This window comes from Eleutherodactylus coqui, chromosome 5 (assembly GCF_035609145.1).
Source record: "Eleutherodactylus coqui strain aEleCoq1 chromosome 5, aEleCoq1.hap1, whole genome shotgun sequence".
In the NCBI taxonomy this organism is placed as follows: Eukaryota; Metazoa; Chordata; class Amphibia; order Anura; family Eleutherodactylidae; genus Eleutherodactylus; species Eleutherodactylus coqui.
The window spans coordinates 7,605,096-7,620,807 of NC_089841.1; the positions used below are offsets into that span (position 1 = coordinate 7,605,096).

Here is a 15,712-nt window from a genome sequence, read left to right on the forward strand (position 1 = left end):
AGCTCACTGCCAGTTATTGGTTCTGCTAGCCTCTAGTCAGGTCTGTTCCAGTCTGCCCTAGTTGCTTGTCAGTATCCTTTCGTTTGCCTGTGAGCTCCACCTCCAGCCTTGATTTACCTAGTAAGTTTTGTTGGTCTGTTACACCTGCCTCTTCTGTCGGCACTCTGTCCCCCGTTAGTTAGTTCCATCGTGGTAGTCGCCAGGTCCCTAGCCAGTACAGGGACCGCCGCCCAGTTGTCCGCCTGGGGTTAGCCAGGGCCGAGGCAAGTAGGCAGGGACAGTGGGGTGCGGGAAGTTCAGGGCACCCCACCTGGCGCTCGGGGGGCAGAGTGCCGTAACAGATCCTCTCTCTCTGCCACCAAATCACATGCCTTGTAACCTTTCTCTCCACTATGTTTGTTCCCCACCTGACCATCAATGTAACGTTCATCAGACACTCTCCCGATGCCAGGCACAATATATCACATACTGTACTTTCAGCAGCAACACAGTTTAGCAATCTGCCTTTACTAGAAGGGATCCAATAATGCACATTTAACCTATACACTTTGATCTGAGGACAGTCCTCTACCAGTGGGCCAAACCCACAATGAGCGGCTGTCTACGATGCATCAATCTTGGCTATAACCCAACCAATTCGTACTTATTGGCAACAACACTCCCTTCTTACAGTTTTGAGCAGGACATACATACACATGGATGGAGCACTTGTACAATCGGGGGCGTCTCACTGCCAGGCTGGGAGTGATCAGGTTGACTTATTTCAACCCTAACACCATCAGGCAGCACCCTCTATCTCCCCGGAGTCAACTATCGCTCCCCTGGAGCGGCCATTCACTTACAGATACTTTCTTAGGCAAATAATACATGTACATACTTAACTTTCCCTGACTGTCCCTTTGTTCCTCTTCTACCCATCCCTCTTTAGCAATTGCAGCTGCCATTTTCCCACACATTTCAGCACTTTCTAGTAAAACTTTGTCTTTCAAGGCACCCTTTTTGGTCCTAAGGACCTCTTCCCAGCCACTATACTGTAATCTACGGTGCCGGTCCATGTCACACATTTTCATAAGGGTTTTCTTACATTTTACTAACTGGGACCCTTGTCTCTCCGCCACCAATTCATCCGCCCAACAACGGCCCTTAAGGGGTTCCGTCCTTTTGAACACAGACTTAAACATGCTAAAATAACACCTCTCACACAGAATTTCCCTCTAGCCCAAATTATCTGCTCTCCATGGCGAGATAACCGAAGGTCTCTGCTTCTGTGAGACTAACAACCTCTGCAGATATAACAAACCTACTCCCGTTACTGCTAAAGCACAGCAGGCTTCAGAGTACAACAAAACTATAAACTAGGCTCTGGTGGGTTATTGATGCGCTTATCACGGTTGGTGGTCCGTGACAGCAACCCGAAGCCCACGAGTTACCGTGTAGAACTCTTAACCCAACCCGTCTGGTCAAAAAAGCACAGATAGTCCCTCCTGCTGCAAGACTTTAAGCGTAATACTCAACATAAGAAAATATGCTGGTCTTATCTTGAGTTCTGTGAGTTGATCAGACTCGGTTGCAGCAGGACGGCTTCTCTGTGGCGTGGATCCAGGCAGTGCGGGTTGTATGGCTTTGGTTTTGCCGCCCACTCCTGGGACGCCAGTTGTCAGGGTAACACCTCGTACAGCACCAATCAGGCCCACCCTTATGCCCCTTAGCCGGCGGTAAAGAAAAACACCACACACGGAGGTCTGGTATAGCTCCTCACAACGGGAGTTACTGCGCACTTTATTGTAGATTACATGATGTTTTATACCCCTGGTCACGTCACTAGGAATATGTAACTGTCCCATTGGCTCAAATCCATCGCATAACCATATATGTAAGGTCCGCAGTTCCGCCTGAAGCAGTGGTAGGCATATAAGCAGTTAAAGAGTCCTCGTCTAGATGAGGCGTCTGGTTCCTAATTTTCTGTGCAAAGAATCACATAGTCCATTCTGGGAAAGCAGCCGTGCGATCTGTGTATCTTGTTCTTCTTTATCATCTCTCAGTTTTTAGACACATCTCTCTCTGCCTTGCAAAGCTTTGGCATAATATGTAATCAAGCTTCAGTAAAGTCCATATTAAGGTTTTTTTGTTTTTTTTTGCATTATAGCATTGCATAGAATTAGCATACGTATAAAAAAGAAAGACATATAGCAATATATATATATACATATCTGTATTTTCTACCTACATCCACATATATTTCCCTTTCAGCGATACAGGTTCATGCAGCTGGTTAGTGCAGCCGCTAACAACCCACCGCTACTGAACACTCACTACTATCATTTATCGCACGGGTGAATGCTGAGAAGAAAGAAAAGTTCCAGAATTGCCGTTTTTTTCTTCGACTCGACTGCAGAAATCTGATTAAAAAGTTATATTTAGCTCAAAACAATAAAATATGGCGCTTCCTGCAAAAAGCAACAAGTGGTCACACAGCTGTCTGTGTCACGTTTAGGGCTAATTCCCATGGACGGATTTCTGCCGCGTTCCCCGCAGTGGAATAACGCAGCTACTAGGGTCTATTGATCCTAATGGCTCAGTCCTCACATGCGTGGGAAAAAAATCACGGCATGTTCTATTTTACGGATTTTTCCATGGCGGAAGTATCTATTAATATAGTATCAATGGAGACCGCGGAAAAACGTGCGTTTTCCTGTGATCGCCAGTGTGGACTTCTTTGTTAATCCCGCGGGATTTCTGCAGCGTAACAATGCGTGTGTGTCCGGCTCCGTCCGTGGGCAGGAGGCCATAGACGTCATTACTCTCCATACATCGGCGCACAAAAATGTTTAAAAACGTGTGTGTGCGCTCACCGTAACCATTCCGCCCCACAGAATACAGGCAGCGCATTATTTGTGCCACACGATTGGTTATATACATCTAAAAGGGTGGAGCTGAAAATGACGTCTCATCTCACAAACCTCCTACAGATGCTTCAAGAGGGAATGTTAGGAGCAGCTCACTAACCGGAAATACTGCGATTTGCCGAGTGCCCGTCTCCGCGGTGTGCGCGCATACGATGGGCTGCCACCCATAGATAAAAAAACTATCTAAAGTAAAAAATGTATTTTATTAATATACTAAAAATACTACCACGGGAGTCCTGACCACGGCGGGGCTCTGGCAGTATACCTCACCGCCCGCCACCAGTTGTTGGAATATACAACAGTAGCCAATGAGAACATTCACATAAACACACAAAATAACACCCTCATTAGGCTGGGTTCACACAGGGCGGTTTTGCTGCTGCAGATCCGCCCGCGGCAAATTCACCCACGGCCGCTAATCTCGGGATTAGCCAGCCATGTGGATGAGATTTCTCAAAAATCTCGTCCACACGGGACGGCAAATCCGCTGCGGTAAACCTGTCTGAAACCGTGGCTGCGTTTCAAAAGAAGCAGCATGTCTAGTTACCTTTTCTTTTTTGTTTTTTTTTCGTCGCGGCCGCGCTCTCCTCTATGGGAGCGCCGGCCGCAATGGAAAAGCAAGCGGCTGGGCCACTTCTAAACCGCGGCGGTTCTCCCGGCGGAAATCTCACGGTTTTTGCTGCGGCCAAACTGCGAGATTTCCGACGGGAATCCACCCTGTGTGAACCCAGCCTTAAACTGCTGGATTCCATCCGACCCGTCTGCGCCGACCATCTACTTGTGTCACGATAGACCTCCACCACATACCGGCACGCACCCACCGCACACAGATCAGCGTCTTCCCCGGACCCTGTAACTCTGTGTGCCAGTGATGAGTAGGGACTTCAGACAATCACTGTGCGATGTCCGCAGGATCTCCTCCAGCAGATCCACAATAACTCTCTGAAGTCCCTACTCCCCACCAGCGCATGTTGGGAACAGTTGGGTACCCTTCACACCGGACGAAGTGGGCTGCACAACACTCCAGAATCCACGGGCTACGTGACAATTTGAAAATGGCTTTGGGCTTGTTCACGTAAGCAGATTCCATTCGAGGAGCAGTAGAACAGCACCCCTGGCCGAACGGGTCCTTTTCATGATGGAACATAGCAGTGCAGAACGGCTATTGACTACTATGGGGGTCCGTCGATTTCTGGCCGGCAGTCTGGCATTTTGTCAGAGTTTCTAGAACAAAATAGCGCAGCTTGCTGCACTACGCTGACCTGTCTTCTAGCAGAAATCAGTCAGTAGAGGGATTGTTTCTACTTAAGGAGACATCTAGAAGGTGAGTGAGGAGGCTTATAAGGCCATGCAAGCTCCTCTGCGTGATATGTAAATACTCTGTAGCGCCACCTACCGGATGGAGGTGTAAGCCAAGCCAGAATCTATACACAGACAGCTGTTTTGGGGTCTTTGCCCCCCATCAGTCTGCAGTAGGATCTTGGCTTGGCTAGAGAGAGGCGTACAATTCCCAATCATTGCTCTACAGACCTGTATAAAGGGTCAGACATTGATTTGCAGGAATGCTGCTATCCAGTTGGTGGCGCTACAGAGGTATTATTCCATCTTCCTTACTAGCGGACATCGGTGACATGTTTGGAATGAGGGTTTGCTCACATCAGCGTCGGAGGCTTACGGATGTGTTCACAATGCTGCAGAATTACCACAGCAGAAAATTCCACAGCATCCCCCTCCCCCTCCTTCCCCGTGTGAACGCACCCCAAAACCTGCCTGCAATTCATAGTTAGACCTGCAGACTTTGATGTGGACCTCCACTGCTGTGGACTTGGTTCCATGCTGCCATGTAATTCCGTCCCACGTTAAAGTCCCTACAGGTTCCGGGAAGACATCTGCCAGGTGTGATCCGCTATGTTGGGGTTGAGGAGACGCGGAGACAGTGTGACAAGAGTGCTGATCTGTGTGCCACAAGATGTCAGAGGTGCTCGGAGCGGTCGGGGGGTGATGTCATCCAGCAGGGAAAAAAGGAGGAAAATCTTAAGAACAAGGTCATTTTTTGTGTTTATGTGAATGTTCGCATCGTGTACTATTGTGTATTCACACAAGTAGTCCCTGGGGGGCGCTATACTACGATAAGATCTGTAAGGGGGCTGATCGCTGCACTAATGATGTGATCCTCCTGCTGTTTTCAGTGGTGAGGAATCCCTATTTATACTCTGCTGAGCTCCACCCCCTCATGTGACTTATCACATGACAGTGACATCACCGCAGGTCCTTCAGTCACTACCCTCCGCCCCCTCCATCCTGGTCACACAGGTCCTGTGCGGTGGTCCCTGCTGTTGTGTTCCCCCCCTCCCCGCAGACTTGTCCCCCTCCCTCCGGCTCGCTCTCCTCTCCTGTTATTTGTAGGGTCTGACGAGGCTCCGGCCTGCAGGTGAGCTCCCGCCTGACGCTCCTCACCGCTTCTTGTTGTTGTTGTTGGTGGTTTCTTTTTTTTACATCTGTCTGTTTTGGTGAAGCTCCCCTTTTTGGCGGCGGCGGCGGTGTGGAGAGTCCGGGCGGCTCACAGCCCAGGCAGCTCCGCCGTCCTATGACAACGCGTCTTTGTGTGTTTGTGGGGCCGCCGGCCGGTTTCACACGTTTGTGTTCTTTTTTAGATTTGAAGCTAAGTTTGTTTTCCACGTAAAGTTTGTCTGCTGAATAAAGTTTTGTAGTTGAACATTGAGGATACAATTATACGGGGTACGGCTGGCGGCCGCCGCCGCTTCGTGTTTCCTATCGGCTGTTATGGTAAAGAAACAAACCCCTCTGTGCGTTCTTTTTTGCGTGGTGGAAATGGCGCACTTCTGAGTCCTGTTTAACCACTTCTAGTCTACAGCAGGGGCCAAACTCACAATCACCGAGGGCCACATCAGCATTGCGGTTGCCTTCATAGGGGCGTTTATAAGGGCTCCTTCCCACGGGCACATTGGCGCTACGTGTTATCGACATGGATCTAATTGCAGCACGCCCTATTGTGGTCCGTATTAAGGTCAGTGGCATCACATGACTGCTCAGTGTATACGTATCATATACATGGATATTCACCGCGGAGGCGCCAGACATTCTTAGGACCTTCCGTTTTGGTTTTTTTGGACACATGAAAGGACGCAGCGAATACTTCGTTTCGGACCATGAAAACACTGCATATTTATGGACTTAGACTGTATCCACCAGTGTGAATGAGCCCTAAACGTAACCACTCCTTACCGCGGCGGTGGCGCTCTCTGCACTATGTGCGGGTGTCTTCCCTTCCACATCTTTAGCTCTGAGCTTCCTACCTTGGAGGGAGGCTATGGTGCCCAGGTCAGGCTATCAGATGAGCCACCACTAGTGAGCGGCTGCACAGAGTAATGTGGAAGCTACGCCGGTGCCCAGAATGTCAGCTGCCAAGTGTTGGCTGCCTCCTCCAGGGAAAGTGGAGAGATGGGCCCTCTACATTCAGATCTTTGCACAGGCCACCTCTCTTCCTTGGTGCAGAGGTCACCTCAATCCGTGAGACAGGGTCAGGAACACCACATTCCCCACTACTACTGGTTTCTGTGAGACCCCCATCTATCAGCCATGTGTGGGGCATCCTGTGAGACCCCCATCTATCAGCCATGTGTGGGGCATCCTGTGAGACCCCCATCTATCAGCCATGTGTGGGGCGTCCTGTGAGACCCCCCATCTGTCAGCCATGTGTGGGGCGTCCTGTGAGACCCCCCATCTGTCAGCCATGTGTGGGGCGTCCTGTGAGACCCCCCATCTGTCAGCCATGTGTGGGGCGTCCTGTGAGACCCCCATCTGTCAGCCATGTGTGGGGCGTCCTGTGAGACCCCCATCTGTCAGCCATGTGTGGGGCCTCCTGTGAGGCCCCCCATCTGTCAGCCATGTGTGGGGCCTCCTGTGAGACCCCCATCTGTCAGCCATGTGTGGGGCCTCCTGTGAGACCCCCATCTGTCAGCCATGTGTGGGGCCTCCTGTGAGACCCCCATCTGTCAGCCATGTGTGGGGCGTCCTGTGAGACCCCCATCTGTCAGCCATGTGTGGGGCATCCTGTGAGACCCCCATCTATCAGCCATGTGTGGGGCGCCCTGTGAGACCCCCATCTGTCAGCCATGTGTGGGGCCTCCTGTGAGGCCCCCCATCTGTCAGCCATGTGTGGGGCCTCCTGTGAGACCCCCATCTGTCAGCCATGTGTGGGGCCTCCTGTGAGACCCCCATCTGTCAGCCATGTGTGGGGCCTCCTGTGAGACCCCCATCTGTCAGCCATGTGTGGGGCGTCCTGTGAGACCCCCATCTGTCAGCCATGTGTGGGGCATCCTGTGAGACCCCCATCTATCAGCCATGTGTGGAGCATCCTGTGGATGGGAATCCTCCTCTAATCCATGGGGTGATTGAAAACCTGCATCTCTCAGCGCTCTATAAGTGACTTCTGTATGTCCCCTATGATGTCCCCTGTATGATTACAGCCGCTCCTCTCCTCATAAAGGTTCCCGCAGGACGAGATCCTCCACATCATCCAGTTTTCTCCTGAATGACCCACCAAGGATGGACAAGGAGCGGAATGAGATTACGGAGATCCTACTGAACGCCGCCTTGGAGATCATCTACCTGCTGACCGGAGAGGTGAGCGGCTCTAGATCTCTATCTCTGTATTGTAGTATGTAATAAGTGATGGGAAGGATCCAGTGTCCTGTATTAGAGCTTCCAGACCTTCCAAGTAATGGCGAAGACCTGAACAGCAGAAGACATGGAGGTCGGCCGCAGTACAGTCAGTTATGTATGATGGGAACAATGCGGCAATAGAAATTATGTAGGAGACAGGAGAACGGTAAGGCCTCCTGTCCGCAATGTATCGGTAAAACACTGCGGGTCTTACTGATATTTGTAAACAATGGGTCTGTTGGAAGAGACTGCATATACCTGCGAGTGCACTGCACATGCCCGCGTAACACAAGGACATGCGCAGGGGGACTTACTAAAAAAAATTTCATTTCATAACGGGGATGTGTATGAAAACGCCGCAATAGGCATTTCATACTCTGCCTATACCAATCTATAAGGCTCACGCTGCATGGAACACAGAGGAATACAGCATGCTATGATCTATTTCTTGTGCATATTGCTACACAGAGTCGACATGTCCATGGATCAATGAAAGTCCATTGACTCCACTCACCACATATCATGCAGTCCTGCAAAGCACACATAATAAGCGGGGAAAACATGGTAGTGGATATGAGCCCTAAGTAGGCACATTGTAACCAGAAGGAAAATGCCAGGAGACATAGAATATGAGGGCAGGAGGAGAGCACAAGGCCCATCTAATTTGATATATATATAGAGACATAGAAGATAATGGCAGGAGGAGAGCACATGGCCCATCAAATCTGATATCTATATAGAGACATAGAAGATGATGGCAGGAGGAGAGCACATGGCCCATCAAATCTGATATCTATATAGAGACATAGAAGATGACGGCAGGAGGAGAGCACATGGTCCATTTAGTCTGATATCTATATAGAGACATAGAAGATGACGGCAGGAGGAGAGCACATGGTCCATCTAGTCTGATATCTATATAGAGAACTAGCAGATGATGGCAGGGGGAGAGCACATGGTCCATCTAGTCTAATATCTATATAGAGACATAGAAGATGATGGCAGGAGGAGAGCACATGGTCCATCTAGTCTGATATCTATATAGAGACATAAAACATGATGGCAGGAGGAGAGCAGATGGTCCATCTAGTCTGATATCTATATAGAGACATAGAAGATGATGGCAGGAGGAGAACACATGGCCCATCTAGTCTGATATCTATATAGAGACATAGAAGATGATGGCAGGAGGAGAGCACATGGTCCATCTAGTCTGATATCTATATAGAGACATAGAAGATGATGGCAGGAGGAGAGCACATGGTCCATCTAGTCTGATATCTATATAGAGACATAGAAGATGATGGCAGGAGGAGAGCACATGGTCCATCTAGTCTGATATCTATATAGAGACATAGAAGATGATGGCAGGAGGAGAGCACATTGTCCATCTAGTCTGATATCTATATAGAGACATAGAAGATGGCAGCAGGAGGAGAGCACATGGTCCATCTAGTCTGATATCTATATAGAGACATAGAAGATGGCAGCAGGAGGAGAGCACATGGTCCATCTAGTCTGATATCTATATAGAGACATAGAAGATGATGGCAGGGGGAGAGCACATGGTCCATTTAGTCTGATATCTATATAGAGACATAGAAGATGACGGCAGGAGGAGAGCACATGGTCCATCTAGTCTGATATCTATATAGAGAACTAGCAGATGATGGCAGGGGGAGAGCACATGGTCCATCTAGTCTGATATCTATATAGAGACATAGAAGATGATGGCAGGAGGAGAGCAGATGGTCCATCTAGTCTGATATCTATATAGAGACATAGAAGATGATGGCAGGAGGAGAACACATGGCCCATCTAGTCTGATATCTATATAGAGACATAGAAGATGATGGCAGGAGGAGAGCACATGGTCCATCTAGTCTGATATCTATATAGAGACATAGAAGATGATGGCAGGAGGAGAGCACATGGTCCATCTAGTCTGATATCTATATAGAGACATAGAAGATGATGGCAGGAGAAGAGCACATGGTCCATTTAGTCTGATATCTATATAGAGACATAGAAGATGGCAGCAGGAGGAGAGCACATGGTCCATCTAGTCTGATATCTATATAGAGACATAGAAGATGGCAGCAGGGGGAGAGCACATGGTCCATCTAGTCTGATATCTATATAGAGACATAGAAGATGATGGCAGGAGGAGAGCACATGGTCCATCTAGTCTGATATCTATATAGAGACATAGAAGATGATGGCAGGAGGAGAGCACATGGTCCATCTAGTCTGATATCTATATAGAGACATAGAAGATGGCAGCAGGAGGAGAGCACATGGTCCATCTAGTCTGATATCTATATAGAGACATAGAAGATGATGGCAGGAGGAGAGCACATGGTCCATCTAGTCTGATATCTATATAGAGACATAGAAGATGATGGCGGGAGGAGAGCACATGGTCCATCTAGTCTGATATCTATATAGAGATATAGATGATGATGGCAGGAGGAGAGCATATGGTCCATCTAGTCTGACCTTACATTACGTTTTTCTTACGTGTTTTATCTACGGGTTTACAGTCACTTGCTGTGCTTTTTCCAACTATGTCTGCTGGCAGTTTATTCCAAGCACCTACTACTCTTGCATTAAAATATTTAATGCTTGGTTTAAATCTTTCACCCAATTAACTTTACATTAATAATACGGTAGCAATAATCTTTTTTTTATATAGCGCCAACATATTCCACAGTGCTTAAAGACAAGGGGAATAAAAACAAAACCACAGGTACATGAAGTAATCAATTGATGGAAACATTAGGGTTGAGGGCCCTGCTCCAAGGAGCTTCCATACGACAGATAATGGGGTAATACAAACGTGCACGGTATGGCAGGGTTAAGAGTGAGGGAGGCTCTACACATGGACAGTAGTCAAATTGGGGTGTATAGAGGCTGCATCGGTATAACTACAGGGGTTGGTTGATTACATCTAGCAGGGATTGCAACCTTGGGCCCAGTTGTTTTTTTATTCTTTTTAAGATACTTCCCCCATTTAATATAAAAGGTATCCATCATGCCCTCCTCTCCCTTCTCTCCTCCTATAACATATATAAAGGTTTCCAGCATGTCCTCCTCTCCCTTCTCTCCTCCTATAACATATATAGAGGTTTCCATCATGTCCTCCTCTCCCTTCTCTCCTCCTGTAACATATATAAAGGTTTCCATCATGTCCACCTCTCCCTTCTCTCCTCCTGTAACATATATAAAGGTTTCCATCATGTCCCCCTCTCCCTTCTCTTCTCCCGTAACATATATAAAGGTTTCCATCATGTCCCTCCTCTCCCTTCTCTCCTCCTGTAACATATATAAAGGTTTCCATCATGTCCCTCCTCTCCCTTCTCTCCTCCTGTAACATATATAAAGGTTTCTATCATGTCCCCCTCTCCCTTCTCTCCTCCTGTAACATATATAAAGGTTTCCATCATGTCCCCCTCTCCCTTCTCTCCTCCTGTAACATATATAAAGGTTTCCATCATGTCCCTCCTCTCCCTTCTCTCCTCCTGTAACATATATAAAGGTTTCCATCATGTCCTCCCTCTCCTCTTGTAACATATATACAGGTTTCCATCATGTCCTCCTCTCCCTTCTCTTCTCTTTTCCTGTAACATACATAAAGGTTTCTATCATGTCCTCCTCTCCCTTCTCTTCACCTGTAACATATATAAAGGTTTCCATCATGTCCCCCTCTCTCTTCTCTCCCCCTGTAACATATATAAAGGTTACCATCATGTCCCCTCTCCCTTCTCTCCCCCTTTAACATATATAAAGGTTACCATCATGTCCTCCTCTCCCTTCTCTCCCCCTGTAACATATATAAAGGTTACCATCATGTCCTCCTCTCCCTTCTCTCCCCCTGTAACATATATATAAAGGTTTCCATCATGTCCTCCTCTCCCTTCTCTCCTCCTGTAACATAAATAAAGGTTTCCATCATGTCCACCTCTCCCTTCTCTCCCCCTTTAACATATATAAAGGTTACCATCATGTCCTCCTCTCCCTTCTCTCCCCCTGTAACATATATAAAGGTTACCATCATGTCCTCCTCTCCCTTCTCTCCCCCTGTAACATATATATAAAGGTTTCCATCATGTCCTCCTCTCCCTTCTCTCCTCCTGTAACATATATAAAGGTTTCCATCATGTCCTCCTCTCTCTTTTATCCTCCTGTAACATATATAGAGATTTCCATCATGTCCTCCTCTCCCTTCTCTCCTCCTGTAACATATATAAAGGTTTCCATCATGTCCCCCTCTCCCTTCTCTCCTCCTGTAATATATATAAAGGTTACCATCATGTCCTCCTCTCCCTTCTCTCCTCCTGTAACATACATAAAGGTTTCCATCATGTCTCCCTCTCCCTTATCTCCTCTTGTAACATATATAAAGGTTTCCATCATGTCCCTCCTCTCCCTTCTCTCCTCCTGTAACATATATAAAGGTTTCTATCATGTCCCTCCTCTCCCTTCTCTCCTCCTGTAACATATATAAAGGTTTCCATCATGTCCTCCTCTCCCTTTTCTTATCCTGTAACATATATAAAGGTTTATATCATGTTCTCCTCTCCCTTCTCTTCTCCTGTAACATATATAAAGGTTTATATCATGTTCTCCTCTCCCTTCTCTTCTCCTGTAACATATATAAAGGTTTCCATCATGTCCTCCTCTCCCTTCTCTCCTCCTGTAACATATATATAGGTTTCCATCATGTCCTCCTCTCCCTTCTCTCCCCCTGTAACATATATAAAAGTTACCATCATGTCCTCCTCTCCCTTCTCTCCCCCTGTAACATATATATAAAGGTTTCCATCATGTCCTCCTCTCCCTTCTCTCCTCCTGTAACATATATAAAGGTTTCCATCATGTCCTCCCTCTCCCTTCTCTCCTCCTGTAACATATATAAAGGTTTCCATCATGTCCTCCCTCTCCCTTCTCTCCTCCTGTAACATTTATAAAGGTTTCCATCATGTCCCCCTCTCCCTTCTCTCCTCCTGTAACATATATAAAGGTTTCCATCATGTCCTTCTCTCCCTTCTCTCCTCCTGTAACATATATAAATGTTTCCATCATGTCCCCCTTTCCCTTCTCTCCTCCTGTAACATACATAAAGGTTTCCATCATGTCTCCCTCTCCCTTATCTCCTCTTGTAACATATATAAAGGTTTCTATCATGTCCCTCCTCTCCCTTCTCTCCTCCTGTAACATATATAAAGGTTTCCATCATGTCCTCCTCTCCCTTTTCTTCTCCTGTAACATATATAAAGGTTTATATCATGCCCTCCTCTCCCTTCTCTCCTCCTGTAACATATATAAAGGTTTCCATCATGTCCTCCTCTCCCTTCTCTCCTCCTGTAACATATATAAAGGTTTCCATCATGTCCTCCTCTCCCTTCTCTCCTCCTGTAACATATATAAAGGTTTCCATCATGTCCTCCTCTCCCTTCTCTTCTCCTGTAACATATATAAAGGTTCCCATCATGTTCTCCTCTCCCTTCTCTTCTCCTGTAACATATATAAAGGTTTATATCATCATCTCTCCTCCTGTAACATATATATAGGTTTCCATCATGTCCTCCTCTCCCTTCTCTCCTCCTGTAACATATATAAAGGTTTCCATCATGTCCTCCTCTCCCTTCTCTCCTCCTGTAACATATATAAAGGTTTCCATCATGTCCCTCCTCTCCCTTCTCTCCTCCTGTAACACATATAAAGGTTTCCATCATGTCCTTCTCTCCCTTCTCTTCTCCTGTAGCATATATAAAGGTTTCCATCTTGTTCCCCTCTCCCTTCTCTCCTCCTGAAACATATATAAAGGTTTCCATCATATCCCCCCTCTCCCTTCCTCCCTCTGTAACTTATGTAAAGGTTTCCATCATGTCTGTCCTCTCCCTTCTCGCCTCCTGTAACATATATAAAGGTTTCCATCATGTCCCCCTCTCCCTTCTCTCCTCCTGTGACATATATAAAGGTTTCCATCATGTCCTCCTCTCCCTTCTCTCCTCCTGTAACATATATAAAGGTTTCCATCATGTCTGTCCTCTCCCTTCTCGCCTCCTGTAACATATATAATGCTTTCAATCATGTCCTCCTCTCTCTTTTATCCTCCTGTAACATATATAGAGATTTCCATCATGTCCTCCTCTCCCTTCTCTCCTCCTGTAACATATATAAAGGTTTCCATCATGTCCTCCTCTCCCTTCTCTGCTCCTATAACATATATAAAGGTTTCCATCATGTCCTCCCTCTCCTTTCTCTTCTCCTGTAACATATATAAAGGTCTCCATCATGTCCTCCTCTCCCTTCTCTCCTCCTGTAACATATATAAAGGTTTCCATCATGCCCTTCTCTCCCTTCTCTCCTCCTGTAACACATATAAAGGCTTCCATCATGTCCCCTTCTCCCTTCTCTCCTCCTGTAACACATATAAAGGCTTCCATCATGTCCCTCCTGTCCCTTCTCTCCTCCTGTAACATATATAAAGGTTTCCTACATGTCCCTCCTCTCCCTTCTCTTCTCCTGTAACATATATAAAGGTTTCCATCATGTCCCTCCTGTCCCTTCTCTCCTCCTGTAACATATATAAAGGTTTCCTACATGTCCCTCCTCTCTCCTCCTGTAACATATATAAATGTTTCCATCATGTCCTCTTCTCCCTTTTCTCCTCCTGTAACATATATAAAGGTTTCCATCATGTCCCCCTCTCCCTTCTCTCCTCCTGTAATATATATAAAGGTTTCCATCATGTCCCCCTCTCCCTTCTCTTCTCCTGTAATATATATAAAGGTTTCCATCATGTCCTCCTCTCCCTTCTCTCCTCCTGTAACATACATAAAGGTTTCCATCATGTCCTCCTCTCCCTTCTCTCCTCCTGTAACATATATAAAGGTTTCCATCATGTCCTCCTCTCCCTTCTCTTCTCCTGTAACATATATAAAGGTTTCCATCATGTCCTCCTCTCCCTTCTCTTCTCCTGTAACATACATAAAGGTTTCCATCATGTCCTCCTCTCCCTTCTCTTCTCCTGTAACATATATAAAGGTTTCCATCATGTCCTCCTCTCCCTTCTCTTCTCCTGTAACATATATAAAGGTTTCCATCATGTCCTCCTCTCCCTTCTCTCCTCCTGTAACATATATAAAGCTTTCCATCATGTCCCCCTCTCCCTTCTCTCCTCCTGTAACATATATAAAGGTTTCCATCATGTCCTCCTCTCCCTTCTCTCCTCCTGTAACATATATAAAGGTTTCCTACATGTCCCTCCTCTCCCTTCTCTTCTCCTGTAACATATATAAAGGTTACCATCATGTCCTCCTCTCCCTTCTCTCCCCCTGTAACATATATAAAGGTTTCCATCATGTCCCTTCTCTCCCTTCTCTCCTCCTGTAACATATATAAAGGTTTCCATCATGTCCCTCCTCTCCCTTCTCTCCTCCTGTAACATATATGAAGGTTTCCATCATGTTCTCCTCTCCCTTCTCTTCTCCTGTAGCATATATAAAGGTTTCCATCTTGTTCCCCTCTCCCTTCTCTCTTCCTGTAACATATATAAAGGTTTCCATCATGTCCTCCTCTCCCTTCTCTCCTCCTGTAACATATATAAAGGTTTCCTACATGTCCCTCCTCTCCCTTCTCTTCTCCTGTAACATATATAAAGGTTACCATCATGTCCTCCTCTCCCTTCTCTCCCCCTGTAACATATATAAAGGTTTCCATCATGTCCCTTCTCTCCCTTCTCTCCTCCTGTAACATATATAAAGGTTTCCATCATGTCCCTCCTCTCCCTTCTCTCCTCCTGTAACATATATGAAGGTTTCCATCATGTTCTCCTCTCCCTTCTCTTCTCCTGTAGCATATATAAAGGTTTCCATCTTGTTCCCCTCTCCCTTCTCTCTTCCTGTAACATATATAAAGGTTTCCATCATGTCCTCCTCTCCCTTCTCTCCCCCTGTAACATATATAAAGGTTTCCATCATGTCCCTTCTCTCCCTTCTCTCCTCCTGTAACATATATAAAGGTTTCCATCATGTCCCTTCTCTCCCTTCTCTCCTCCTGTAACATATATAAAGGTTTCCATCATGTTCTCCTCTCCCTTCTCTTCTCCTGTA

The 15,712-nt window shown here is 46.7% G+C and overlaps 2 protein-coding genes across 3 annotated transcripts in view; one reads left to right on the forward strand and one right to left on the reverse strand.

The window, feature by feature from the left end:
* LOC136628679 (uncharacterized) overlaps positions 1-15,712 on the reverse strand; it is a 256,103-nt gene that overhangs the window by 106,552 nt on the left and 133,839 nt on the right. The window lies entirely within an intron of this gene.
* LOC136627277 (oocyte zinc finger protein XlCOF22-like) overlaps positions 5,214-15,712 on the forward strand; it is a 105,846-nt gene continuing 95,347 nt past the window's right edge. Inside the window, exons 1-2 of one of the 2 annotated variants that reach the window (XM_066602256.1) lie at positions 5,214-5,337; positions 7,417-7,553. In XM_066602256.1, the coding sequence (XP_066458353.1) occupies positions 7,476-7,553 (78 nt within the window). In that variant the 5' untranslated portion in view covers positions 5,214-5,337; positions 7,417-7,475. The remainder of the gene's footprint in view (positions 5,338-7,416; positions 7,554-15,712) is intronic. The other variant, XM_066602255.1, reaches the window with a different exon arrangement.